This window comes from Anguilla anguilla, chromosome 15 (assembly GCF_013347855.1).
Source record: "Anguilla anguilla isolate fAngAng1 chromosome 15, fAngAng1.pri, whole genome shotgun sequence".
Classification (NCBI taxonomy): domain Eukaryota; kingdom Metazoa; phylum Chordata; class Actinopteri; order Anguilliformes; family Anguillidae; genus Anguilla; species Anguilla anguilla.
In genome coordinates this window covers 1,063,113-1,091,017 of record NC_049215.1, presented here as the reverse complement: position 1 = coordinate 1,091,017, position 27,905 = coordinate 1,063,113, and the positions used below count along the sequence as shown (strand labels likewise).

General features: G+C 46.3%; 1 protein-coding gene across 4 annotated transcripts; it reads right to left on the bottom strand.

Moving 5' to 3' along the window:
* Window positions 1-226: 226 nt before the first annotated feature.
* Window positions 227-27,147, bottom strand: zswim2 (zinc finger, SWIM-type containing 2). 4 transcript variants are annotated; one of them, XM_035392684.1, is made up of 10 exons: window positions 27,127-27,147; window positions 14,480-14,640; window positions 14,196-14,272; window positions 14,063-14,103; window positions 13,638-13,848; window positions 12,603-12,854; window positions 4,669-4,753; window positions 1,872-1,969; window positions 1,409-1,571; window positions 227-1,319 (listed from the first exon to the last, which is right to left on the bottom strand). In XM_035392684.1, the coding sequence occupies exons 2-10, from the start codon at window positions 14,627-14,629 to the stop codon at window positions 612-614; spliced, it is 1,785 nt and encodes a 594-aa protein (XP_035248575.1). In that variant the 5' UTR covers window positions 14,630-14,640; window positions 27,127-27,147; the 3' UTR covers window positions 227-611. The 4 variants fall into 4 exon arrangements, with proteins under 4 accessions (XP_035248575.1, XP_035248572.1, XP_035248573.1 ...); XM_035392681.1 differs by lacking the exon at window positions 27,127-27,147 and adding an exon at window positions 15,455-15,576; XM_035392682.1 differs by lacking the exon at window positions 27,127-27,147 and adding an exon at window positions 15,175-15,441.
* Between the last annotated feature and the right edge of the window lie 758 nt (window positions 27,148-27,905).

Sequence of the window (27,905 nt, the reverse complement as noted above, 5' to 3'; positions counted from 1 at the left end):
AAGTGATATGATAACTAAGATATTAGCATCAGTAACAATAAGAATAGGTATAAACTGTTTAATGTACAGGATCACATCAGAGTGAATGGATGCAGGTTTGTTTAGTTCAGTGCCAGCCCATAACTGTATTTTCAGAGTTGTACCAACTACAGCGTTGTACCGAATGATCTAATTTTTCTCAGCACCAACATGCACCAAGTTTTCCAGTAAAACACTGCAACAAAACCAATGTTGCAAACGCTTTATTCTGATACTGTTCTTTTTACTGCATGAAAGCACTTTGGTTTGTCTTATCACAGTACACACTGGACTTAGGATGTATTTTTTATTTTCAATTATTTATTTCTTTAACCAGGAGGTTAGGATATTACTGCCATAATCCAATAACATTTTTAATAAACCTGACAGCCAACCAATACCAAGGGCATCACAAGAACATGTATTTAAAAAAATGCATGCACAATAAATTTGTCTCTTTCATTTGCAATATTTTGATGCCTTTCAGATTTATTCTGAATAAAACAGACAGCAAACATAAGTATATATTCAGAAGGCCAAACTAGAGACATTGTGAATTTGCATAATAACGCTTGTTTGTTTAAAAGGCTGGTCTACTCCTGGACCTCCACATGTGGACTGCCGGACAGGACCTCCGCTATCCGGATGACCAGGCCCCTCCCCCTGGTGGGCGCCGGGACGGGCCTGGGGGCGGAGGGTCTCTTTTGGAGCTGGGTGCGGCCCAGGCCGCTCATCTCCCTGGAGTGGACCTGCATCTCCAGGCCGCTCAGGCCCACAAACGGGCCGCGTTCGGGCCGGTCCCGGTCCCGGTCCGCGCACACGCTGGCGCTCGCCGCGCTCTTCCCTCCTCTCTTCAGCCGCTGGCTCCTGGCGAAGCAGCCCGCCCTGGCGGCCGCGGGCAGCCTCGCCGCGTCCCTGCTCGAGCGCTCTCGCGACTGGCTGTCCCTCCGGGAGACGGCCCGGCGGTCTTTGAGCGGAGGGCTAACGCGAGGCTCCGGCGAGTCGTCCGCGTCTCCGCTTTTAACGGGGGGCTCGTGCGTCCCGTTGGCGGCCGGTTCCTTCGGGAGGGGGACGGGGGGGGCGGCAGAGGGGGCGTGGGAGGGGCCCAGCTGCAGCCCCTGGCCCGGGATGAACAGCTGGTCCATCAGTTTCTGCTGGGAGCGCGCGGATGAGCCGGGCCCGCATTTGGGGGCGAGCTGTTTCCCTGACCGCTGCCAGGTCAGGGGGTTGTAGATGACCTGTCTGTCCAGCGGGCAGGAGTTGGACTGCAGGAGCCAGGCGTCGGCGCAATCTGCATGGAACTGCAGCACATCGGTTAGGCTAGCCGTTTTAAACACACAACACGGGAAGGTGAGCGCTAAGGGCGCTAGGGTTAGCGTTAGCCAATTACCTTGTGGTGGCAGGGCAGGTGCTTGACCTGCTGGCCCAGACAGAAGCTCTTCAGGCAGAGCCGGCACTGCTGGCCGGGCTTCAGCAGCTTGGAGCCCTGCCTGACCTCCACCGGCAGCAGGCTCTTCACTATCTGCTCCGGAACCCTCTCACTCCTCACAACGCTGCCAGCGGGGATGTAAGACACAGCTGTGAACCTTGCACACGCTCAGAAGGGACTGAGGCCACTGAGTGCATCCAAGCGCTCAGGCCAACAGCAAAGCTGCTAGGCCGGGCTACGATCCTGGAGGATGGCAGATCTGCTGGCCACTACACTCGAGCACACCATCTAAGCCTCTGATTGGCTAATCACAGACCCGGTGTTTCAAGGCCAGTTGATTTACATGCACGTGCTGATTGGTCTGCAGAGGTAAATGAAAAAGGTAGATAAAGTAGGGTATAACAGTGATGTGAGCGGAGCTTGCCTGTCTTGGTCTTCTGTTGACTGGGGGTCCCATTCCTGCAAGTCGCCCGACTTCTGCCGGGCTGAATGCCTCAGAGAAACCCAGCGCTGCGACCGCTTCTGTGCAAGACACCGCCAGCATTCACAGATTCAGTATGCAGTATGGAGTGAGTATGAAATTCCAGCATTCACAGATTCAGTATGCAGTATGGAGTGAGTATTAAACACCAGCATTCACAGATTCAGTATGCAGTATGGAATGAGTATTAAACACCAGCATTCACAGATTCAGTATGCAGTATGGAGTGAGTATTAAACATCAGCATTCACAGATTCAGTATGCAGTATGGAGTGAGTATGAAACACCAGCATTCACAGATTCATTATGCAGTATGGAGTGAGTATTAAACACCAGCATTCACAGATTCAGTATGCAGTATGGAGTGAGTATTAAACACCAGCATTCACAGATTCAGTATGCAGTATGGAGTGAGTATGAAACACCAGCATTCACAGATTCATTATGCAGTATGGAGTGAGTATTAAACACCAGCATTCACAGATTCAGTATGCAGTATGGAGTGAGTATTAAACACCAGCATTCACAGATTCAGTATGCAGTATGGAGTGAGTATTAAACATCAGCATTCACAGATTCAGTATGCAGTATGGAGTGAGTATGAAACACCAGCATTCACAGATTCAGTATGCAGTATGGAGTGAGTATTAAACACCAGCATTCACAGATTCAGTATGCAATATGGAGTGAGTATTAAACACCAGCATTCACAGATTCAGTATGCAGTATGGAGTGAGTATGAAACACCAGCATTCACAGATTCAGTATGCAGTATGGAGTGAGTATTAAACACCAGAATTCACAGTTTCAAGATGAGGTGAGTATTAAATGCCAGCATTCACAGATTCAAGCACTCTACACGGCTCAGTCAGGCTCTACATGGCTCAGACAGGCTCTACACGGCTCAGTCAGGACTCTACACGGCTCAGTCAGGCTCTACACGGCTCAGTCAGGCTCTACACGGCTCAGTCAGGGCTCTATACGGCTCAGTCAGGTTCTACACGGCTCAGTCAGTCTCTACACGGCTCAGACAGGCTCTACACGGCTCAGTCAGGACTCTACACGGCTCAGTCAGGCTCTATACGGCTCAGTCAGTCTCTACACGGCTCAGTCAGGGCTCTATACGGCTCAGTCAGGGCTCTATACGGCTCAGTCAGGTTCTACACGGCTCAGTCAGTCTCTACACGGCTCAGTCAGTCTCTACACGGCTCAGTCAGGCTCTGTTATGTGCGCCCCTACTTCTTGGTGCATGTGGGGTGCGTGTCTTTCTCTCTCTCTCTCTCTCTCTCTCTCTCTCTCTCTCTCTCTGTCGCTCTCTCTGCACTTAGATTGCTTAATTGGTGATTGGCAGTGGGATGAGCTACACCTGTTACTAATAGACTGCACCTGATAGACTCTTAGTATATATACTACAGCCCTGTGATCCTTCTGGAGTCCTCTACACAGACGGGCCTGGAGGATCACCCCATTTGATTGCTACCTAGTCTTTATTACCATTGTACTAATTAATTCATTGTTGTACTGCTACGTGGTGATACGTGGATACTTGTATTTATCTTCAAGTGCATTGTGAAACTTGTCTATTAATTCTGGATTAAATCATTATTGTTGAATCTTTGTTCGACTCCATTTTATGTTGTGGTTTGCCTGTGGCTAGCCGTAACAGGCTCTGCACGGCTCAGTCAGGCTCTACACGGCTCAGTCAGTCTCTACACGGCTCAGTCAGGTTCTATACGGCTCAGTCAGGCTCTACACGGCTCAGTCAGGCTTTACACGGCTCAGTCAGTCTCTACACGGCTCAGTCAGGCTCTACACGGCTCAGTCAGGGCTCTATACGGCTCAGTCAGGACTCTACACGGCTCAGTCAGGACTCTACACGGCTCAGTCAGTCTCTACACGGCTCAGTCAGGGCTCTATACGGCTCAGTCAGGCTCTACCCAGCTCAGTCAGTCTCTATATGGCTCAGTCAGGCTCTACATGGCTCAGACAGGCTCTACACGGCTCAGTCAGTCTCTACACGGCTCAGTCAGTCTCTACACGGCTCAGTCAGGGCTCTACACGGCTCAGTCAGTCTCTACCCAGCTCAGTCAGTCTCTACACGGCTCAGTCAGTCTCTACACGGCTCAGTCAGTCTCTACACGGCTCAGTCAGTCTCTACACGGCTCAGTCAGTCTCTACACGGCTCAGTCAGGCTCTACACGGCTCAGTCAGGCTCTACCCGGCTCAGTCAGGCTCTACACGGCTCAGTCAGTCTCTACACGGCTCAGTCAGTCTCTACACGGCTCAGTCAGGCTCTACACGGCTCAGTCAGGCTCTACACGGCTCAGTCAGGCTCTACCCGGCTCAGTCAGGGCTCTATACGGCTCAGTCAGGCTCTACCCGGCTCAGTCAGGGCTCTATACGGCTCAGTCAGGCTCTACACGGCTCAGTCAGGCTCTACCCGGCTCAGTCAGGGCTCTATACGGCTCAGTCAGGCTCTACACGGCTCAGTCAGGCTCTACACGGCTCAGTCAAGGCTCAGTCAGGCTCTACACGGCTCAGTCAGGACTCTACACGGCTCAGTCAAGGCTCAGTCAGGCTCTACACGGCTCAGTCAGGAATCTACAAGGCTCAGTCAGGGCTCAGTCAGGCTCTACACAGCTCAGTCAGGGCTCTATACGGCTCAGTCAGGCTCTACACGGCTCAGTCAGGGCTCTATACGGCTCAGTCAGGCTCTACACGGCTCAGTCAGGGCTCTTACTGCACGGAAAGCGAAGGGATGCTGTGGATGGCAGTGGTCCTGGAAACAGGCTTCACACAGATGGTAGTAACTGCAGACAACACATCTATACAGGAAAAAAGAAGCAGAAATGGCATCAAAACTGTGATCAATGCATTCAGGACTGTCATACATGCTAGAACTTATTAGGGGCATCTTATTTCATGTCTAAAATGTCTAAAATGTCCACATGTCTAAAAAATCATACAAACATAAAAATGCTGTGTTGCCTAAAACTGTTTCAGTGGAATCAGTTTTCCAGTATTCGAAAAACAGTATTAATGAAAGAAAGCATTGTAAGGTTTATTACTTCCTGTGGTTAACAAAGATGAGAACAGGACAGAGAAAGAGAGAGACAGAAAGAGAGAGAGAGAGCGAGATACATACAGAGAGAGAGAGAGAATTTGAATTTTTAACCATCCTTTATTTTTCAGTGCAATGGCGAGTTCAAAACCCAATTTTTACACATCACTGACAATAAATTCACTTAAGTGAACAAAAGCAAAGAAGACAAAAAATAAAAATAAAAACCGCCCCTACTCAGTCACCCAATGCCCTCAGCAAACAGAAGCTCTCCTTCCTCCACTGAGCATACTGCTCCCCTATAGCCCCATACACTCTGAAAAACTTCTAGTGTCCTCATAGCTTTGTAGTACCTAAACTCTACCATGACTCTGGCCTTAATCATGCCCCTGACCATAGCTACCGTATCTTGTGCATCAACCATGGCTTTACGGCTCAGGTAAATTGCCATTTTTGCCTGCCCCAGAACAAATTTAATGAGCTGAGACTTCGCCCTCTGTCTGCAACTGTATGGCAACCCCAGGATAAAAACCTTTTTTGAAAAGGTTTCCCCCATTGACCTAAACAGTCGACCCAAGAAGAAGAACAGAGGCTGAAGTCTCACACATTGAGAAAAGCAGTGAAGAACAGTTTCCCTCTCATTGCAGAAAGGGCAGTGGTGGGAAACCGCCGGGTTCATTACAGAAATAAAACTATTCACTGCAATTATCCCATGCAGCACCCTCCACTGTAAATCCCCAACCCCCTTGGCCAATGGTGGTTTGTATAATGCCCGCCACTGTGGCTTTTCCTCCTCCATTAACCCCAAGTAAGACCACGGTGTGTCTGTGAGAGAAATCAGCTTCTTTTCATTCACCACTTTCACCACCATGTTATACAGAGTTTTTCCGCGTGCCACGTCCAGGGCCACATTGTCCATACTCCGATGTTCTAACAGGGGACCTTTATGTGCAGAATCAGAGAACCTGGGGGACACCAGGAGCCTAGGGAACGGATCTCCTGTGTTATGCTGGCCTAGGTTAGGTCCACAGTCTCTGAGCAGGTGCCGTTCCACGTCAGTTAGGGCCTGCCTCCAGCCCAGCCGCACCTTGGAGGTATACTGCCCTGACCGCACCTGAAGGCAGGTGCCAAAATCCCCCACCTGGTCCAACTCCCGGCCAGCCGTGCCCACAGCCTGCCGTAACTTAATAGTCTTAGAGGCACATAGCAGATCAGTTAGCTGAGGAAGGGCCTCACAGCACACATCCAGCCGAGACCCATACACCAACGGCTCTTCCAGGAGCCGAAAAGTTTATGTAGCGGACCCTGCCGCGCAACGTTTCAGGAAACCCCATGCATGCAGCAGGCCATGGTAAAACACAGGTAATCCACTCAGTGTAGGACCTTTGTAATCCATAAGAAAGATTGATGCATCAAGACCCAGCCCACCTGCCCGCTGTAGAATTGCACAGGCTAGGGGCCTCCAGACTAAGTTCGCTGGGTCATAGAGCAGCCTCTGTATGAACTGCAAATGGAAAGCAGCCCCCCTGCTTCCCAGGTGCACCAGCCCTTGGTCCCCTTCTTCCTTGGGCATATACAGCACATTCTGTGGAACGCAGTGTAGTCGGTCCCAAAAAAAGTTCACCAGCACTGACAGAACCCTCGCCAGTATCCCTGATGGAGGGTCCACACATGCTAGGCGATGCCACAATGCTGATGCCACCAGATTGTTGATCACCAGTGTCCTTCCCCGATATGACTTTGTGGTAGCAGCCATTTCCACTTCCTCAGACGGCCATCCACCATTTCTAATACACCTTCCCAATTTTTCTTTACCATGTCATCATCTCCCAAAAAAATACCCAGATACTTAATGCCCCCACGCTTCCACTGCAGCTCCCCTGGCTGCATAGGCTGCCCACCCCTCCAGCCTCCCACTAACAGCGCTTCACTCTTGCTCCAATTAATCTTTGCAGATGATAACAGCTTGAAATCATTAACCATGGTAGTTAACACATCCACATCTTTCTGACCAGAGATCATAACAGCAAGATCATCTGCATAAGCTGACAGTTTTACATAAGCTGGGCAACCTGGAATTTTAAAACCTGTAATTGCAGTCCTTATCCTGTGCAACAGGGGCTCGATGGCCAGCGAGTAGAGCATTCCACTCAGTGCGCACCCCTGTCGTATGCCCCTACACACCTTAAAAGGGGCACTCAAACCACCTTCAACACACTCTCAATGTTCTGATACAACACCCTAACCTTGGCAATGGTTGAACTGGAAGGCCTCAAGGGTCTTCCAAAGGTACTGGTGTTCCACCCGGTCAAAAGCCTTTTCTTGGTCTAAGAAAATGAGACCAGTGTCAATCCCCAATTGTCCAGAGAGGGCCAATACATCCCGAACTAAGGCTACATTGTCAGTTATCGTCCTGCCAGGCACACAGTAGGTTTGGTCAGCACTAATAACCTGCCCAATCACTTCCTTCAGTCGGTTAGCCAGAGCCTTGGAGAGGAGTTTGTAATCGGTACAGAGCAATGCCACGGGCCGCCAGTTCTTCACCTCCTTACGGTCACCCTTTTTTGGCAGCAAGTTCACAACCGCCCTCCTGCAGCTCAACGGCAGTGACCCTCCAGCCAGACTGTCATTGAGCACGGATAGCAAGTCTTCACCTACCACCTGCCAGAAGCCCTTGTAAAATTCTACTGGCAGCCCATTAATTCCAGGGGCCTTCCCACTCGCCATGCCCTGAAGTGCTGTGTATAGTTCCTGCTGAGATAGAAACCCCCCTAGATCCCCACTGGCATGAACGGTTGGAAGCCCATCGTAGAAAGCATTTGCTATCTCTGCCTCCTCTCTATATTCACTCAGGTAAAGCTCTGAAAATAACTCTCCGTCGGATTGCAGTAAGCTCTGTGAGCTCCTGACCTGTGACGGATTTCAGACAGTGATTAAACCGACTCTGACCACTTTTCTTCTCTAAGCCAAAGAAAAACTTTGATAGGGCATCCATCTCTGCTACATTCTGGAACCTTGACCGCACCAGTGCTCCCTGAGCCTGTATGCCCAGCAGGTCAACCAAAGACGTTTTTTTGGCTTTGAGAACACCAATTCCTCCAGAGGTCTCCACCAAAGATTGGAGATCCTCTATTTCGCTCTCCAGTGCCTTCATAAACTGGGTGATGTCTCTTGTGACATTTAGAGTGTATTGCAGACACAACTGTTTCATCTGTATTTTACCACAGTCCCACCATTGTTGCAAAGTGTTGAAAGTATGTCTTCGCTTCTTACATGTACCCCATTCAAAATTCAAAAACCTCCCTAAAATTAAAGTCGTGTAGGAGTGTATTGTTAAAATGCCAGTAAGCACTCCCAGGCTTAAAAGATTGGATGGAAAAAGTCCCTGTCACTAAGCTGTGATCAGAAAAACCCACAGGGGTTATAAAACAGTTTTATTGCATTAGCTTGATACTCAAACACATATATCCTATCCAATCTAGCCATTGTGATTGAATTTCCTCAAGTGTGTGTCCAGGTGTACTGCCTAAGCTGTCCATGCACACGCCTCCAGACATCACACTGCTCATGTGTCTAAATAATTTGACAGGTCAATCTGCTGGAAGGTGCATGTGGTTCTGTATGGTTCCTATCCAATGTGTCCTGCGCTGTACAATTAAAATCTCCAGCAACATACAAGTCATCAGTGTTACATTTAGCTATTATTTCATTAAAGTTACAATCTCGAAGATTTCAGTTTCGTTCTCTTTGGCTGTACCAATGGCGAGAATCGGTAATTGCAGGTGTGTTTTTGGACCTCACTTCCCATAGATCCAACCGGATCCAGCCAGTGTGACGTCAGTCAGTTGGCACCTGGGTCACGCCAACTATTACACTTATTATTTACTGAATAAAAAATGGTTGTCATACACGTAACGTTATGTACATACTCATTCATTGTCTAACATTAGGCTAACTTAAGCTGTCTTTACACTGCCGAGCCGGGTTAAAATGCTGTAGCAGACCTGGGGTAGAATTAGTGACAATCAATTTCCACAAACGTTCTTTATCCACCTTTTGCTCGGTATGAACTTTACACTGCAGAGAAGAATTTTCGGTATTCGCTGTGGCTCGTGCAATTATGTATCTCGTGCATCATCATCGTGAATCATTGTTGTGTGATATTTTTGAAACAACTGCCTTGTTTTGCTAGCTAAACTGTTCGAGAATAAAGCTGAGCTGGGTGTTAAATTAGCAATCAGAATAAGAAGAATAAAACAAAAACAAAGGAGATTTCATCAAAAAAGGGCATCAAGGCTGAAGGAACATATGAGGAAGCGTAATAAAATAATAACAACGCTACTCCATACTGCCTTATTCTTTTATTTAGTTTTCTCTGGCTTGACATCAATCAGACCCGGCTCTGCTCCACCTACACCCCGGCTTACATATTGATGAAATTGATGGCAATGTAAATAACGGTAACGTTAAGGCCAGTTAAGATCAATGATTCGCGCCGAGACGAAACGGTTTTAGAATGTTGCAGAGAAAATTGCAGCGGTGTGAACTGGTTAGTTGCAGATCCTCTGAAGCCGTTGCCTGGGGTCTCAAAAGACCCATCTTGTCAAATCGCCAAGTGCAGTTTTAGAACGTTTACAATCAGACGTCTTGGAATTTTGCAAGTTGCATCCAGTCTCGTTGCGAATCATTGATCTGAACTGGCCTTTAGTTAGCTACATTGCAACGCTACAACAAGGTAGCATTGTATTCGAGAGACGGTTTGCGAGGTCGGTACCAGTCAGTAGCGTTAGCTAGCGTTTTTTCTAATTGTTAGGTGACATTAGATCGTGTTAATTACATTAGCTAGCTAGCTAACGCAAAGCTACCTGATATGAGAGATGGATACTGTGCGCAACATTGTCTGATGTTGCCTTTATTGACATGGTCCGGTAGCTAGCGTTAGCTGTGCAAATAGCTATGTAATTTAGTAACGTTACATTGTCATCAAATGTAATACGAAATCTACATCAACAATTAATATGACCTCTCATGTTACACAAAAACTTATTAGGGTTCCATAACCCCCCCCACCTTTAACGCTAGCAGACACCGGGAAAAACAGTACGCCGCTCACACACAAGTGAGTTGAAGAGCAAGCCTGTTGCGTTAGCTCCGCCTACCCTCTCTGGCGGACCAACCACTGATGGGTGATGGAAAACGCGTCACTATCTATGCGCCGCTTGTTATTTTTTTCCCGGGAATGTCACCACAGACACCCAGTTCTTTAATCATTAATTATAATAATAATATAAATTAATATAATAATAGGCTCAATCACCATTGTGTTACCTAATTCGGCGATAGAGAGTGAGTTAAAATACATTTATTTTAATAAAAATCTTCAAGATTATTACTTTAAGCACATTCAGAAAAATCACCCTCTCTGGTCCATATGTTGGGGCATACACATTAATAAAGGCCATGTTGAAGTGATCGAACTTCGCAACCACCTTCAAAAGTCTACCTCTAACCACCTCCTCTACAACATAGGAGAGTGGCGAGAAAGACCTTGAAAACAAAATGGCCACCCCTGAGCTATTTGAGCTCTTATGGTTCAGAAAAACCTCACCCTCCCACTCCTTCCTCCAGTCAGCCTCATTACCAGTATCACTGTGTGTCTCTTGAGCAAAGGTAACATCAATGTGTTTTTGCTTTAATAACTGGAAAAAAATTCCCCTCTTTCTACCATCCCTCGCCCCATTCAGGTTAAGTGTTGCTATCTTAGCCTCTGCCATGTATGGTAGAGTGATAAAGAACACATAAAACAGCACTAGAAACAATGAACAGAGAAAAGGGGGAGTTTGCCTATGCCTGAGTATCATCATTTAGCTTGATTTGTTCCTTTGCCTTTTGCAAAAACTTTAATACTCTGTAAACCTCTGGACTGGGAAAAGCTGCCTGCCCTTTGATGCTCATGTGCGCCTTCACAGATCTGACAAATAGCCTCAGATCTGGAAAATGTTCATTAATCTGAATGTTCTTTTGATTCTTAGTTGTTTTCAGAAAATTCATAATCTGTTCAATCGTGTAGCCACCTATAGGCTGCTCAAGTCCACTAGCTGTAGAGGAGTCTGAAAAATATTCGTCCTCACTAGAGTCTGCAACACTAGAAGCGAGATCCTGTCTCTCCACCCTCTCAGCTGATGTTTGCTTGTCTACTTTTTTTGTTTTTGCAATACGTCCTGCTGTACGTGAACTTTTCCTTTTAACTGTTGGTATCTTGAAAACACCCTCATCTTCCTCCTCAGGCCCCCCACCCTCGACTATGGCTGTAACCATGCTATCTGCTTGCGAGGCCCCTTGCTCATTTACCTCCTCCCCAACCATGCTATCTGCTTGAGAGGCCCCTTGTCCATTCACCTCCTCCCCAACCATGCTGTCTGCTTGAGAAGCCCCTTGTTCATTCACCTCCTCCCCACCCATGCTATCTGCTTGTGAAGCCCCTTGTTCATTCGCCTCCTCTGCCACCTTCTCCCCCCTTTTCCTACAACCACTTCTGTTGTTTCAGACACAACATTATCAGTATTATCATTAAGCCCCTGATCTGAGTTTGTTTGCGCTTCCCTTGCCCCGCAAGAAGACAGGCCAGCAGGCTCATCTGCAGCAGGCTCCCTGTTCGGACAGGATCTGGCTAAATGACCCACACAGTTGCACACAAAGCATCTCAAGCTATCAGAAGTCACATACACAGTATAATCAAAATTGTCAATCCTAAAATTGAACGACATGGAGAAATGATCCGTACCATCGTTTAGAATCATGTGCACTTGACTGAAAGACATAACGTGCTTTAAAGGCGGGGACTGAAAACCACCGGAAAGTTTCTTAATCGGGGTAACTATTTTACCGTGACGTGACAACGCTTGCGTTAACACTTCGTTGGTAACCATAGGCGGCATATTTGACAAAGTAATCCTTCTTGCCGGGTTGACGAGAGGAAGCACCACGGTAAAAGTTTCCTTAACAACAATTCCATGTTCAACTACGGCATTACCTTTGTCAATGCTGTCGAGAAACACCACGATTCCTTTATCATTCTTGGCGCGAACTTAATACACTCGTGTCCAACCACCTCCGCTATTGCTAATATGCACTCTTCTACCGAGCATGGCACACTCGGGGCAGCTTTAATGCCATTTTGCCGAGTGAGCCGCTCACCACCTAGTGACGCTCGCATACCGACCAGCAGAGCTGGTCGACCTCTTTAAAAAAGAGTTGCCTACCTACTAGTAAACAGTGCTTAGGAACAGTATAACAGAGAGAAAAAACAGTACAAGTGCTGAAAGACCCTCACCGGTGCGAAATAAAGGAAAGTTTGGAAAACTCACCAACAGTCGTGCTCCAGCCACTCTCACTCACACACCCACTCACCACACCCACTCCCAGCATGCAGCAGAGAGAGAGAGAGAGAGAGAGAGAGAGAAAGAGAGAGAAAGATACATATAGACAGAGAGAGAGGGAGAGACAGACAGAGAGAGAGAGAGAGAGAGGGAGAGAGAGAGGGAGATACAGAAAGACAGAGAGAGAGAGAGAGAGGGAGAGAGGGAGACAGAAAGAGAGAGAGGGATACTCACTTGAAGCACTTGCCGGTGACGGGGCAGGCCTTGCAGCCGTTGCACAGGACGCCCAGGTGCTTGTCCTGCCGCTCCCGCTCGGCCGTGGTCAGCAGGCTGGCGGCGTTTTTCACCTGGTCCAGCAGCACCTTCATGGGCTCAAAGGCCTCCCTGCAGAGCGGGCACTTCACCATGATGTCCGGGTCCGACCGGGCCTGGTGGTCCGCCCACACCTTCATGCAGGAGATGTGAACGTTGTTACCGCACCCGTACCTGCAAACGCAGAGGAACATTCAGCACTTCGTTTATAAATACATACAATACTATAAACTTCAGCTGCAGAGCACTCTTCGGGCTTCAGGTTCAAAGTGCTTTACCATATGCCAATAATGTATAATAAAAGACAGTAAAAACAATAAAAAATGGACATGAAAAGTTAAGATTTGCAAAACGAGACATTTTTTATCTAATGTTAACATGAAATGCTAGCAACTATTCATTATCTTACCTGAAGTACAGAACCTAAACTTTACTTAGCCAGTTTTAATTCTTGAGATATTCTAAATCTCTAGAGTAAGGTCAGGAGACTGAAGTCAGACATAATCTGATGCTGCTGCTCTCGTACCCTTTGCCATCAGTGAAAATCAGTGATATTCCAGTGAGTCAGCTCTGCAGTGATAGTAGTATGATAATAAGGTCTCTCTCTCGACCTGCAGTATGATAAAGTCTCTCTCTCCACCTGCAGTAGGATAAGGTCTCTCTCTCTCTACCAGCAGTAGGATAAGGTCTCTCTACCTGCAGTAGGATAAGGCCTCTCTACCTGCAGTCGGAATAATAAGGTCTCTCTACCTGCAGTAGGATAATAAGATCTCTCTCTCTCTACCTGCAGTAGGATAATAAGATCTCTCTCTCTACCTGCAGTATGATAAGGTCTATCTCTCTACCTGCAGTAGGATAAGGTCTCTCTCTCTACCTTCAGTAGGATAAGGTCTTTTTCTCTACCTTCAGTAGGATAAGGTCTCCCTTTCTACCTGCAGTAGGATAAGGTCTCTCTACCTGCAGTAGGTCACAGGCAGCCTCTTCCCCATCAGGTCCTCCTGGCAGATGGGACACACGTCTTCAGCCTCCACCTCCTTCTGCTTCACACAGCCATCCTCCTCAGTCAGGACAGGGGTGGGGGGGTCCTCCAAGTGGGGCGACCGAGGTGAGTGCACCCCCTGCAGCATCTCGCTGATCTGCCGGTCCACCAGGCCCAGCTGGAGACAGTCTGCCATGGTGAAGACGGGAAGCCATTTTGAATTTACAGAGAAAGTTCTGGAAAGATTTAAACCCATTCAACTACAGATTCAATAACCATGAAAATTATGAAAAATAAAGAAAGAAACAGGCTTTTAAAATGACACAAAGGTCCCATACCATAAGTTCCTGAACGCCACAGAATAATTCATGAGTAATGAATCACTTGCTCAGCCATAACTTACACTCATGGTCTCTAGGCAGTCTGAATTTCCTTATCAAAACCCTGGAGAGAAACACAACTTGTGAAAAAGGTTCAGTTTTCTCTGAGGGAACAATTGATGATGCACAGATCTATACAGATGCATTTATACTCACCAGCAGATATGCTTGCAGAGGTCTCTCTCTTTAACATATGTCAGGCAGGAGCACGTATGAGGGTTTCCTAAGCACACCTGAGAAATGAATGGCAATTAAGAGCCTAGCTGCACATTACTGCACCTGCTACACATCTATGTTGTTATTATTGATAATAATAATAACAATTACTATTATTATTATTATTATGAAACACTTAATCGTAAAACAACTTTTTCTGCTGAACAAAATATCATGAAAATGTGATGTACAGCCACAGAAAAAGAGGAATGAGGCTGTTTTACTTTGAACTTCTTGGATTCCCCTTCCTCCTTCAAGAGGAACCCCGTTGGCCCGAACTCTTTCAGTATGAATATGGTCGTGCTCAGAGCCTGGTCTTGATGCAAGTGAACTACATCACTCACAGTGTGCCTCCAGAATGTTTTCCGGAACATGACCAAGGCATCTGTGATAGGGATCAGATTACAGCAGACTTACCTGTGAACAAGTCTGGTCTGTCACAAAAATATATGTTAATATATACACTGCAAACAGTCATATGTAAAATTAAATATGTCAGACTATAAATATGTGCAGTTCATATGTTACTTCTAATTATGCTTGATACTTGCTGCTGCTACCACTAGCTTATGCTAATTATTTGGCTAGCTACTGTTTTGGACCTTAGGAAACTTTTACTATCCAAGGTTGCCCCGTTTGCAAAAAAAGAAACTCGGTATGCTTGTAGACTAAACGTCCCTGCTCGCTAGTAGGTAGTGCCCCAACAGCACACATTTTCTAGGCTATTTCATAGCACGGTGTCACAGGATACTACAGTATTATCACCATTCTAAGTCAAAATAGTGAGTTAGTTTGAGTTAGAACGGAATAACGCAGACACATCTCTACAAATCAATAACATTACATTTAAACCGAGCTGTAAACTCACGCCTATTTTTTCACCATTAGTCTAAAAGATTATGGAAGCTGAAGTACTTACAAGAGCAGCCTTGCTGCCGGACACTGTTTGTTTACAGTATCCATAGTAACAGTTCTGTTACAGCAGAAGTTGTACATTTCTGTCGTTCCAACAATAGGCTCTTAACATTAGACTAATGTTGCAACTACCGCTTTCCCTCGCAGTTATTTCTTCATTTTTAAAAACTCCATGCTATTGAAAATCTATCTAAAGGTTATAAGATGGGTTGTCGACACCCGGTCAACAGCGGGTTGTCGGTTGCGGTCCCGAATAAATTGAACGGGCAGCGCCCAAATCTTACCAAGGTCCATTATGCAACAGCTAGGCCAATAGCTGTTGCTGCAAACACATTTTTAAAAGGTTTCAGTTGAACTGGTGACATTTTCACAAGAGACAATACGCCAAAGGAGACTACCACAAGAGGGCGCTGTTGTTAAGAAAGTGACAGATTTGTTGCACCTTTTAAGCGAGCAAGGGTGTATGTATGTACATGTATAACAGTAGGCTACGCGGTGAAACATGGGTGTCCTACCGCCAACGCAAAGCCAGAAAAAAATATAAATATAAATCGATTGGAATAATTAATTTAACATTTTGTTTGCCCTACTTCTTTACAGTTATAAACGTTGTGAATATGTAGTTTCGGCGAATTGATTGTGATTGTCTCTGTAAATGTGAGTGGTTACAAACCTCACACGTAGGCCTAGCGTATAAAACGAGCGTTTCAGCTCCAGCCGTCTCATCCTCACCGGCGTGCTGTCCATTTCACGGCCCAGTTTGTGCAGCACTGGCTGCAGCATAAAAACGCGGCAGCAACATAACCTGTTTTATTTATGCAGGTAACGAGGTCCGTGTGGCAGCTTTCTGCCGCCTTTTCACTTGTTTATTAAGACAATACAATACAATACAATACTTTATTGTGCCCTCAGAGGAAATCTGAACAGAAGATGAGGACGGTGAGCGACTACACCTAGCCACAGGCGAAGCGAGAAGTGCGGTTTGTGTTATGACAGTATCAATATGTGCTGGTTGCCGAGTTTGGACCCGATAACATGTCTTTACTAGTCTTACCGCAGAACATATCTCGCATAATCCTACTAACCCCAGGATAGGTATTAATGAGGACATAAACAACATTCCTTCCTTAATGATAATGAATGAAGGAAAAAAGTGTTTCCCTGATCTATTATTATTATTATTATACTAATAATAATAATTATTATTGATTCTTGATTCCATGGAGGTCCAGCATGTATTGTTGTGGACACTCTGCTGGCAGCAAGCTGTAGCACTGAAGCCTCAGAGACTGTCTGGCACAGTTCTTATGGCCTAAGAGCTCTACCGAGCCCCTGGAACTAAGCATACTGGAATACTAACATATCCAGCCTGCTCTAAGCTTAGGATGCCAAGATGTTCTACAATAATGCAGGTGATATTACCCAGGAAGCCAGTTCAGTTATTCAACAGGTGACACCATCTGTTTTTTTTCCCTGGAAGAGACTGTTCCCTCTAAACTGTACTTGGCTTTCTTTCATCCTTGGATACAAAGTAATGAATGAGGTCCAGATTTGGGTAATCAAATTCACGTGTGCCGGTGCAGACTGAACTCTCTTCTGTTTCCTGTTGAGCTGGAGCTGCTGGAGGTCATAAACGCAGCGAGATGGCGTACACAGCGAGGTCGGGCTGTCCTCAGGAATAAACCCCGGAACACAGGGGAGGGAGCCCAGCGACATCAGCCCCAAAACAGGGAGGGAGAGTTAGCAAGCACCCCCAAGTCTGCAGCTGGGATTTCTGTCTTCCTCTTTCTGGTGCAGTCACACAGGACATGAATAATAAATAATAACAGGACATAAAAATAAATGAATAAATATTGTCTTTCATGACCCTTCTTTTTCATCATCTGCAAAATGGACCCCGTTCTGCAGGACCCCAGGCTGTCCTGGCCGTCCTGCTCCGTAACACAACTGGAACAAAACGCTGCATCTGTCCTGCTTCAGAGGCTCATGAAGAACGTGCCGCATTTTGAGTAAAATAGCTCTCCATATCTTAGCAGAAAGAAAAAATTGTATGTATACACACAGTATGTGCTGTAGCTACTAGTGCATGCATGTATTTGTACATGTGTGTTTGTGTGTTTCCACTTACTCATATTATGTGTGATATAATAAAACAGACTTCCTGAAAATTTCCCTTTTTCTCTGTAAAAAAGCTAACCTTCTTTAAATAAAGCCATCCATCACCTGGATTCTCAAGTATCTGTGGAAAGTTTCATGAGGGAAATCGTTTATTTTTGCACTGTGCACATCTAACGAAACTCTTCCTCTGAATTGTTCCATAAATAAGATCCTATGCTGCAGAAATGCTTTTGTTGGACTCACATTAGTTGCTTTGTTAGATGTGATGACAGACAAGCTGGGCAGTCTCCCTCAGAGTATTCTGTGGAATCATGAAGCAATCAAAGCAGCCAGTCAAAATCCAGATTCCTAAAGTAACATGCATATCTCATGACTGGACTGAAGAGCATATGGATTGGTGGGGAGTGGAACAATAGGGAACACATGGCCTTTAACTGAGAGCTTCTTATATGTGATTAATTTCTATTTAAAATATTTTCTGCTATGAATATTCAATATTGAGTAGAACAATTAATCTAAAATTATTTTTTTTAGCACCACATGCCAGACGGCAATTATAGCAGCGCAGTAGGGCAGCAAAGTCAATAATCAAATACTGGTGTTAAGTTGAATACCGTGCATATTTAAATAGTCTAATACTGATTTAAGTTGAATACCTTGCATAGTTAAATAGTCTAATACTGATTTTAAGTTGAATACCTTGCATAGTTAAATAGTCTAATACTGATTTTAAGTTGAATACCTTGCATAGTTAAATAGTCTAATACTGATTTAAGTTGAATACCTTGCATAGTTAAATAGTCTAATACTGATTTTAAGTTGAATACCTTGCATAGTTAAATAGTCTAATACTGATTTTAAGTTGAATACCTTGCATAGTTAAATAGTCTAATACTGGAGTTAAGTTGAATACCTTGTATATTTAAACAGTCCAATTGTCATGGTTCTGTGTTCCTGTCTGCGTTTCCCCTGTTGGGCCGCCAGATGGCGGCACTTCTGTTTTGTGTCCTGCTCCCCCTGTGTAATTGTATGATTGTTTTCAATTGTCCTATTATTGGTTCTTGGTTGTCTCGTTTTCCCTTCCCTCTCTGTGGCCTGATTGTTCATGGTGCCCTCCTGTGTCTCGTCAGTGTCTGTTCTATTTAAGTTTCCCTCTTCCTTGACTTAGGTGCTGGATCCTTGGTTATGTCTGGTTGTGTTGTGCGTAAGCCCCTACTCAAGTACCTGCTCCATGTGTTCCTGCCCATGTTCTGGTTTCCTTGTGTTTTTGGATTTTCTTTGTTCCTGTGTTGTTTTGAAGTTTTCCTTCGTTTGTTGAAAGTTGCCCTGCAAGGCTTTTTGTTCCCTTTTGTTTCCTTGTTTTAGTAAAGTCTTTTGTTCTTATCATTTGGAGTTTTGTATTTTTCCCCCTCTGCGTTTGGGTCCAAACCCCCCACGCCTCCTGACACCAATACTGGTGTTAAGTTGAATATCTTGCATATTTAAATAGTCTAATACTGGTCTTAAATTGAATACCATGCATATTTAAATAGTCTAATACTGATGTTAAGTTGAATATCTTGCATATTTAAATAGTCTAATACTGGTCTTAAGTTGAACACCATGCATATTTAAATAAATATTCTTGATGCAACCTGCCTATATTTCAGGAATTTATTCTGGTGAGTAAAATAACACCAACAAAGTTCATTATGTGTGTTATACGCTTGGCCAATTTGAAATTTAAACTTATTTTAAATCTGTGATGAAGGCATGAACTATAAGTAAAGGAGTGTAGAGCCATATGTAATGAGTGTAGGGCTTAACGAAGAGGGGCTCGGAATGTGGGGACAGATATGTTGGGATAGGACTCCCCACATTCCACCCCACACACAGCTCTGTGAAACCTGATCCCCAGCCCCGGACACAAGGATCCCACACAATATGCTCTAGGGCACAGTCACTCAATCAGTGTGTCTGTGCAGCTCATCCACAGATCTGCTTACACCCCAGGGGCTGATGCAGGTTGGGGGAGGGGCTTTCACGTGTCAGTATTTCACTGGGAAACAATGCCCTGTCTCCATTGGTGGAGACGATCTGTAGGGAGAGCTGTTCGTCCTTGGCGATGCTGAATGGTGACAGTCCAACAACTTTTTACTTTAAATTTTTGAGTTTAGACATTTAGCTGTTATCCAGAGTGATGGAGGGAAAGGTCTAGATTCATAAAAACTACAAACATCCCAAGTAGCGATTAATGAGTGTGCAATGATTGGGCCCATTGGTACGTAATCCTTTGTCACTAGATTTAACATGTGCAAGGATAGGTTGAGATGATAATTTATGTATTTATTTAGGGTAGGGAATGTAGGGTAGATGGGGAAGATGTGGAAGAGGGGAATGGGAGTCAGTGTGGAGGCGGGGGGGGGGGGGGGGGGGGGGGGGGGGGTTCAGGGGGAGTCAGGGACAAGCGTGAGGTTTTGCCCAGGGGTTCGTGGCACTACTGATGGAGAAAGGGGCACAGTGTAGTGTTAATTTAACTCTGACAGAGTTCCTATGAACCACAGAGGAATAAAGTGTACTGTATAGTAAAACATACTCTCAAAGTTCAGATTTAATTTCACGTGAGGAATCACAATGCCTTTTCATAATTTTGTATATTGGTATATTGATACACTGCCTGGCCAAAAAAAAGTCACACACTAATATTTCATTGGACCGCCTTTAGCTTTGATGACGGCGCGTATTCGTCGTGGCATTGTTTGGACAACCTTATGCAACGTCACATCTATTTCCATCCAGAATTGCATTACTTTTTGGCTAAGATCTTGTATTGACGACGGGAGAGTTGAACCACTCTGTAAAGTCTTCTCCAGCACATCCCAAAGACTTTCAATGGGGTTAAGGTCAGGACTCTGTGGTGGCCAATTCAAGTGTGAAAATGTCCTCATGCTCCCAGAACCACTCTTTCACAATTTGAGCCCGATGAATCTTGGCATTGTCGTACTGGAATATGCCCATGCCGTCAGGTAAGAAAAAATCCATTGATGGGATAACCTGGTCATTCAGTACATTCAGGTACTCAGCTGACTTCATTTTATTGCCGCATAATGTTGCTGAGCCTAGACCTGAGCAATTGAAGCAACCCCAGATCATAGCACTGCCTCCCGAGGCTTGTACAGTAGGCACTGTACAAAAAAATCCAAAAGGCGACTTTTTCTTTGGCCAGGCAACGTATATCTGGTTACCTACAGACCTATATATCAATAATGGAGCATCGCGTGGTTCTGGCAGGCCACAAGAATCAAGCGCTCCGGCTGAATCAGCTGATGGCTCAGCTGAGTGATGTTCACGTATCACAGTACATTCACTAACAGGGCGGTCTACTTAAACAGCCTCCCTCTACTCATTCACGCTGCTCCTCCTGTATGCAAGCGCTGCACGTTGCTCCGTAAATCCCCTCCACCACCCCAGCTCCATCCCCATGCGTCAAGAATTTGCATTTCTCCATTCCTATGTGTTAAGAATTTGTATTGCTCCATCCCTATGTGTTAAGAAATTGCATTGCTCCATCCCTATGTGTTAAGAACTTGCTTTGCTGCTGGATCTGTTCTGTGTGTCCCCCTCTAGGGGGGTTTGGCTGCTGGCCTCCCGGCCTTATCCACGCGGGCTGCGTGGTTGGCGGGAGAGCTCCAGAACAGAGCCATACCGCCAAACATAACTGTATTGCCTTTATTGTCAATAAAGTTCTACTTTGATGACAGTGGTCCTGACAGATCATTATCTTAATGTACCTTCCATACAGTGAAATGGTTAAATGCTCTTAAACAAACAAACAAAAAGGCTGCAGGGAGAAGTGGCTGACAGAGGCAGTGGGAAACTCTGCGGTTCAAACAGGAATGCTCCCAAGTGAATCATAGCATCTTAATAATGCTTCTCAGAAGCGGGGCCTCCCTGAAATAGCCCTGCGAGGGAGACTTGGGTGAAGGAGCAGAAAAGCCGAAGGAGTCGTGGAGGGTGAAACAGGAGAAAGCCATCTCGGATGTCAGTACACCTCCTTTTCCAGATCAGAGACGTCGCTGCTCACTTTGACTGGCCTGCTGTACACATACTGTAGCCCAGTGTGCTGTAAGAAGACATGACTTCTTGCCCATCAATAATAGACCAATAGCCAACATACAGGACAGAGACTAGGCACCAGAATTCTTGTTTCACACTTTACTGCTATTGAATACTTTAAAGAGGTTATGTAAAAATGTAGAAGCTCATGAATTTATAAATTAAGAGGTTTAATTGAGAGGATATGTTCAGTATACTCTTGTGGTGCACCATGGGCATGAGAGCAGAAGTGTTATGGAAAGTGAAGCCTCCATAAAATGGTCCATGCAAAAAACTTGAGATGTTGTTAAAATCAACAAGGCTGCAATAATTAGATTAGATTAGATTCAGCTTTATTGTTTAATAAAGATTAATATAGCATTATTGATACTGATTTTGTTTTTCTTTTTGTTGTTGTTTTTCTTTTCAGCAGATACACCGCTTGAAGTTATTTTTTTATCGCAATAAGATATGGGGTCATTTGCATTTTGACGAGCATTTGCCCACAGGAAAATCAATAAAAAGCTTTGATGCAGATTATGATTGAAGGTAATTCCCTTAAGGGCTTGTCACGATATTGCCTTTCTGGGTATGTCATTATTGCTGATGTATTTAATAACTAGGTAGTTTTCCACTTCAATACCTAATATACATAAACAATGTAAATGTTTAAGGTTCATAGCTGCAAGGCAAATGTAGAATACTCTGATTGTCATGTTACTGTGTTTCATTCAATAAAATTGTCCTCACTTTTACTCGATTTTTACTCTATACTCGTCACATATAATGCTCCCCTAAATTATTTTTAACGAGCACTCATAACCTGTGGAGAACAGCTGTAAAATATGGATAAATATCTGTACAATATGCTTATTGCTATTTCCACAAATTAATCAGAGAATAATTAGTGTTAGTTCATGAGGCTGATCAGGGATTGTGAACCAGCTTGAATTTACTGAAGAAGAAAAAAAAACAATTTTATGAACGAAAGGACACAGCTGCTAAACAAGACACAGATAAACACTGAACAATGAAATGAGAATCCTGGAGGGAAGCTAAGCTCTGTGGCTGTTTCCTGAAAACACTTTCTCTCCGAACAGGAACTGTTTGTCTCACTCTTTCTCTGGTGTGAACATGAAGTCAAATACCCAAAGGCACAGCCCCCACCCCCCACCCCCACGATGCCTCCCTTCTACTCTCCAACTTCCTCATCTGTTTTGGATAATAAAACGCAGGCTGGGGCAGCTTATAAAACATATTGTCAAACACCAGGCTGCATGGAAACGTGATCAATATAAAAAATGTATTACTTGGCAGCAGCCAGCACATGTGAACCTTTCCAGTTAACAGTTTATGATACTTACTGTAGGTGATTAATAATACATTTGTAATGGAAAGGTTTATTCCATTGCTCAACGACCACAAACAGCCTTCCCGTTTTTAATTTGTGCCAGTCCTACAGAAAGTAGATAAGGGTAATTTATTAGCCCACGGGGGGAAAAAAAGAAAAGAAAACTATCTATGGAAGGTTGTGTTTGCGTCTGAGGTGGAGAATATGCAGTGGCGTCAGTGAGGTTCTCCTGCCCACCAGTGGAGGGCTCGTTCTGAGTGATGACTAACCCCTGCGCCTTTGTGGTGCCTGACAAACATGCGCAGCGTTTGCCCCGGGGCCCCGCGAGCTCCGTGAGAGGAGCAGGGACGCGTAAACCAGGACATCGTGTTTTACTGTGGGAGTCGAGACACTCGAGGGGCCACAGGCCTTTTTTGACTGCACGCCATCTCGGCTGTGCGAGCCTCTTCATGAGTGTGAGCCCACACGCTGGGCCGAGCGGACGCGAACGCCTGGCTTTAATAAACACATCCTTCGGCTTGGCTCACAGCCGAGGGAGTTCAGCGCGACTCAGCGCTCCGAACTGCGCGTGCGCGGCTGAGCACGAAAGGCTTTTCGGCACGCTCGTACAGAATGGGTCTAAAAGAAGAGCAAAACGTGGGAAAGTCAGAGAGGGTGGTTTTTGCCGGGGGCGCCCGGTGCGGGACAAGAACGAGGCTTCGCGCACACGGGCCGCGGCTCCCGTATCCGCGCTTCCCCTCCCCTCCCAGGGCACTTCCTGTCGGCGAGGCATGGGGAGGATCTGATAAGCCGGGCGATGCTGTCCTGAGGTCAGAGGTTGCCGTCTCCATGACGGCCACTGGGAGGGTGGGCCGTGCGCTGGCCGCTGCACGCCGCCGTGCTCGCTCAGGAAGCGGAGGGGCTGCCTCAGCGTTACGGAGCACAAACACAGGAAATACATGGGCACTGGGGGGCCAGGGACGGACACTCACTCAAATCATCCTCAGCCACAAACACAGGCACTGGGGGGCTGGGGACGAACACTCGCTCAAATCATCCTCAGTCACAAACACGGGCACTGGGGGGACGGACACTTGCTCAAATCATCCTCAGTCACAAACACGGGCACTGGGGGGACGGACACTCGCTCAAATCATCCTCAGTCACAAACACGGGCACTGGGGGGACGGACACTCGCTCAAATCATCCTCAGCCACAAACACGGGCACTGGGGGGACGGACACTCGCTCAAATCATCCTCAGCCACAAACACGGGCACTGGGGGGACGGACACTCTCTCAAATCATCCTCAGCCACAAACATGGGCACTGGGGGGCCAGGGACGGACACCCTCTCAAATCATCCTCAGCCACAAACACGGGCACTGGGGGGACGGACACTCGCTCAAATCATCATTAGCCACAAACACGGGCACTGGGGGGCCAGGGACAGACACTCGCTCAAATCATCCTCAGCCACAAACACGGGCACAGGGAGGCTGGGGACGGACACTCTCTCAAATCATCCTCAGCCACAAATATGGGCACTGGGGGGCCGGGGACGGACACTCACTCAAATCATCCTCAGTCACAAACACGGGCACTGGGGGGCCAGGGACGGACACTCGCTCAAATCATCCTCAGCCACAAACATGGGCACTGGGGGGCCAGGGACGGACACTCACTCAAATCATCCTCAGCCACAAACATGGGCACTGGGGGGCCAGGGACGGACACTCACTCAAATCATCCTCAGCCACAAACACAGGCACTTGGGGGCTGGGGACGAACACTTGCTCAAATCATCCTCAGTCACAAACACGGGCACTGGGGGGACGGACACTCGCTCAAATCATCCTCAGTCACAAACACGGGCACTGGGGGGACGGACACTCGCTCAAATCATCCTCAGCCACAAACACGGGCACTGGGGGGACGGACACTCTCTCAAATCATCCTCAGCTACAAACACGGGCACTGGGGGGCCAGGGATGGACACCCTCTCAAATCATCCTTAGCCACAAACACGGGCACTGGGGGGCCAGGGACGGACACCCTCTCAAATCAGCCTTAGCCACAAACACGGGCACTGGGGGGCCAGGGACAGACACTCGCTCAAATCATCCTCAGCCACAAACACGGGCACAGGGAGGCCGGGGACGGACACTCACTCAAATCATCCTCAGTCACAAACACGGGCACTGGGGGGCCAGGGACGGACACTCTCTCAAATCATCCTCAGCCACAAACATGGGCACTGGGGGGCCAGGGACGGACACTCACTCAAATCATCCTCAGCCACAAACATGGGCACTGGGGGGGCGGGGACAGACACTCACTCAAATCATCCTCAGCCACAAACACGGGCACTGGGGGGCCAGGGACGGACACTTGCTCAAATCATCCTCAGTCACAAACACGGGCACTGGGGGGACGGACACTCGCTCAAATCATCCTCAGTCACAAACACGGGCACTGGGGGGACGGACACTCGCTCAAATCATCCTCAGTCACAAACATGGGCACTGGGGGGACGGACACTCACTCAAATCATCCTCAGCCACAAACACGGGCACTGGGGGGACGGACACTCGCTCAAATCATCCTCAGCCACAAACACGGGCACTGGGGGGACGGACACTCGCTCAAATCATCCTCAGCCACAAACATGGGCACTGGGGGGCCAGGGACAGACACTCACTCAAATCATCCTCAGCCACAAACATGGGCACTGGGGGGACGGACACTCACTCAAATCATCCTCAGCCACAAACATGGGCACTGGGGGGACGGACACTCGCTCAAATCATCCTCAGTCACAAACACGGGCACTGGGAGGCTGGGGATGGACACTCGCTCAAATCATCCTCAGCCACTCAGATGCAGCGCTACTAAAATACCATTTCCTTCTCGGGAAGAACAACAGCCTGGGAGGATGGGAGGGTAAGCACTGCACTGGGTGGTGGGCAGTCCCAGACATTTCATTATTCATTACAGGAGCCTTGTTTTAAAAATAAGAGCATTTTATAAATACCTAATTTGCATGTCTCGGGGTTACAGTGCGCTTTTTGCACGGGTGTAACACTGCAATTTGCCATCCGGTTTGTTTGTTTTTTCTCTTGCTCTCTTCTGGAATTAATTCTATTTATTTGTTGAAGGAAAAAGATGTAGAGCAGCTGTTTATCATTCCAGGCTAGCTTGTCACATCTTTGAGTACAAGCTTTTTATACACATAATTGCTCCATTATTTGATAAAACTGTACTGACTTGGAATGAACCACTGTAAATATGTGCCATGTGCATTAACGGTTGCTCGTTCCTTCATGGTTCTGTGTGCATAGCTTGTGTCTATCACCACCATGCCAAGCATAATGTATAGCCTGATTTAATATGAACACAATTAACCCCCTTGAGAGTTAAGAACATAGTTTGGCAATTCAACTGCTCCAATCCCAGATACTGATTTAAAGAGCAAGACTGAAGGCCAGCATTCCTTCCAGAAAACATTGATTGCTTCAATGGGATGTGAAGCTACCTATATGAGAATATCTTAATCTAACCCATGTCCAGATCAACAGGACAAGGTAGTGCAAACCAGCAGTCTGTGGGAGCACACAGACCAGTTTAAAAGGCCTGTGCATTTTTATTTATTTCCTAATGGCAGCTAACTTCTCTGGACAACTATAAATAATAGATACACCAATTTTTGCTCTGATGTGCTGTTTGGGTGTGGTAATGATCCCCTCCGCCCTACTGTATTGCACACACCATTTTGCGGTCCTTGGCCACAGGCAGAGTGGTGATTTGCTGATTTATACACAACTGTGAGCACACGAGAGAGGTGTTTTAAACACAAACGTGAGCACATGTAGAGAGAGTGGTGTTTTCAACACAATCGTGAGTGTGTAGAGAGTGGTGTTTTAAACACAATCGTGAGCGCAGAGAGAGTAGTGTTTTAAACACAATCATGAGCGCAGAGAGTGGTGTTTTAAACACAAACGTGAGCACATGCAGAGAGAGTGGTGTTTTAAACACAATCGTGAGCACATGCAGAGAGAGTGGTGTTTTAAACACAATCGTGAGCGTAGAGAGAGTGGTGTTTTAAACACAATCGTGAGCACATGCAGAGAGAGTGGTGTTTTAAACAAACGTGAGAGCACAGAGTTAAGTCAGCTGTGGGAAAGTCTAGCAGCAACTGCAGGGGTGAATGTGGGATGAAAATACAGCAGAGATCCTGGAATGACGACGTCCACCAGTGCCCTCGGTCAGACGCCCGTGTCAGTCCCAGTCTGTTTAGTTTGCCTGACTTTCTCATGCTGACGGACACGCAATCCCCCGCACCACAGCCGTTCCGCTCTACTCCCCCGTGTTTTCGCTCGGCTGTTAAAATAACGGGAACCTTTCTGCACAGATAACACACCGCGATAACACTTACGTTATCTCTCAGCTGACTGCAGCCCCCTCTGTTCCCACCACAACATGCAGGGCTGCAAAGAGAAAGTTATGTTCCAGCAGAGGCAGTGTGTGAATAAACCATAACTGCTCAAGTTTATTCAAGTTCACTGTTCAAGTCATTCAAAACAGCAAAGCTGATATTTAATAAGGTAATGTAATGTTGTTTCATGGTTGGGGAACTGAGTTTGTAGCCGCTGCATTGCTGTACTGTAGTAATTTCTTCAGTCGAAATATCCAGCTGTACAAATACATTGTATGTAAAATGTAAACAGTGCAAGACACTTGGATAAGTGTCAAATGCATAAATGTAATGTCCAATGAAATATCAACAAGCAGTCATTCCGTGGGTCATAGAGAGGCTAAGAGCATTTATCCAATTGACAGTGCTGAAGAGCTTGCGGAACCTGCTGTTCCTCTGACATCATCAGCCTGCAGGATATCCTGTTCAGGATATCAAACTGGTCTGATCACATCTACTGTCCAGTTTTAAAAAGTGCCGTTGGCCAGTTCATTAGATACGCCTGCTCTTGCATGTGCTGCGTGAGCCTGTACCACAAGCAGAAAAGAATACATAGCAGACAAGCACACACATTTGTAGCTGCATGGTAATCCAACCTTTAACAGTTAAAATAGCAAGGCCATCTAAAGCGTATCTTTACAGACACTGACGCAATGTAACAAGTAAATCTGTGTGAATTCTACAGTACTGTGAAAAAGTATTTGAGCCCTTTCGATTTCCTCTATTCTTGCATTTTTGTC

Coding starts and splice junctions, on each gene's coding strand:
- zswim2 (XM_035392681.1), bottom strand. Junction 14,104..14,195: donor CTCTGCAAGCATATCTGCTG/GTGAGTATAAAT, acceptor GTTTCTCTCCAG/GGTTTTGATAAGGAAATTCA. Junction 12,855..13,637: donor CTGCCTGTGACCTACTGCAG/GTAGAGAGACCT, acceptor CTGCGTTTGCAG/GTACGGGTGCGGTAACAACG.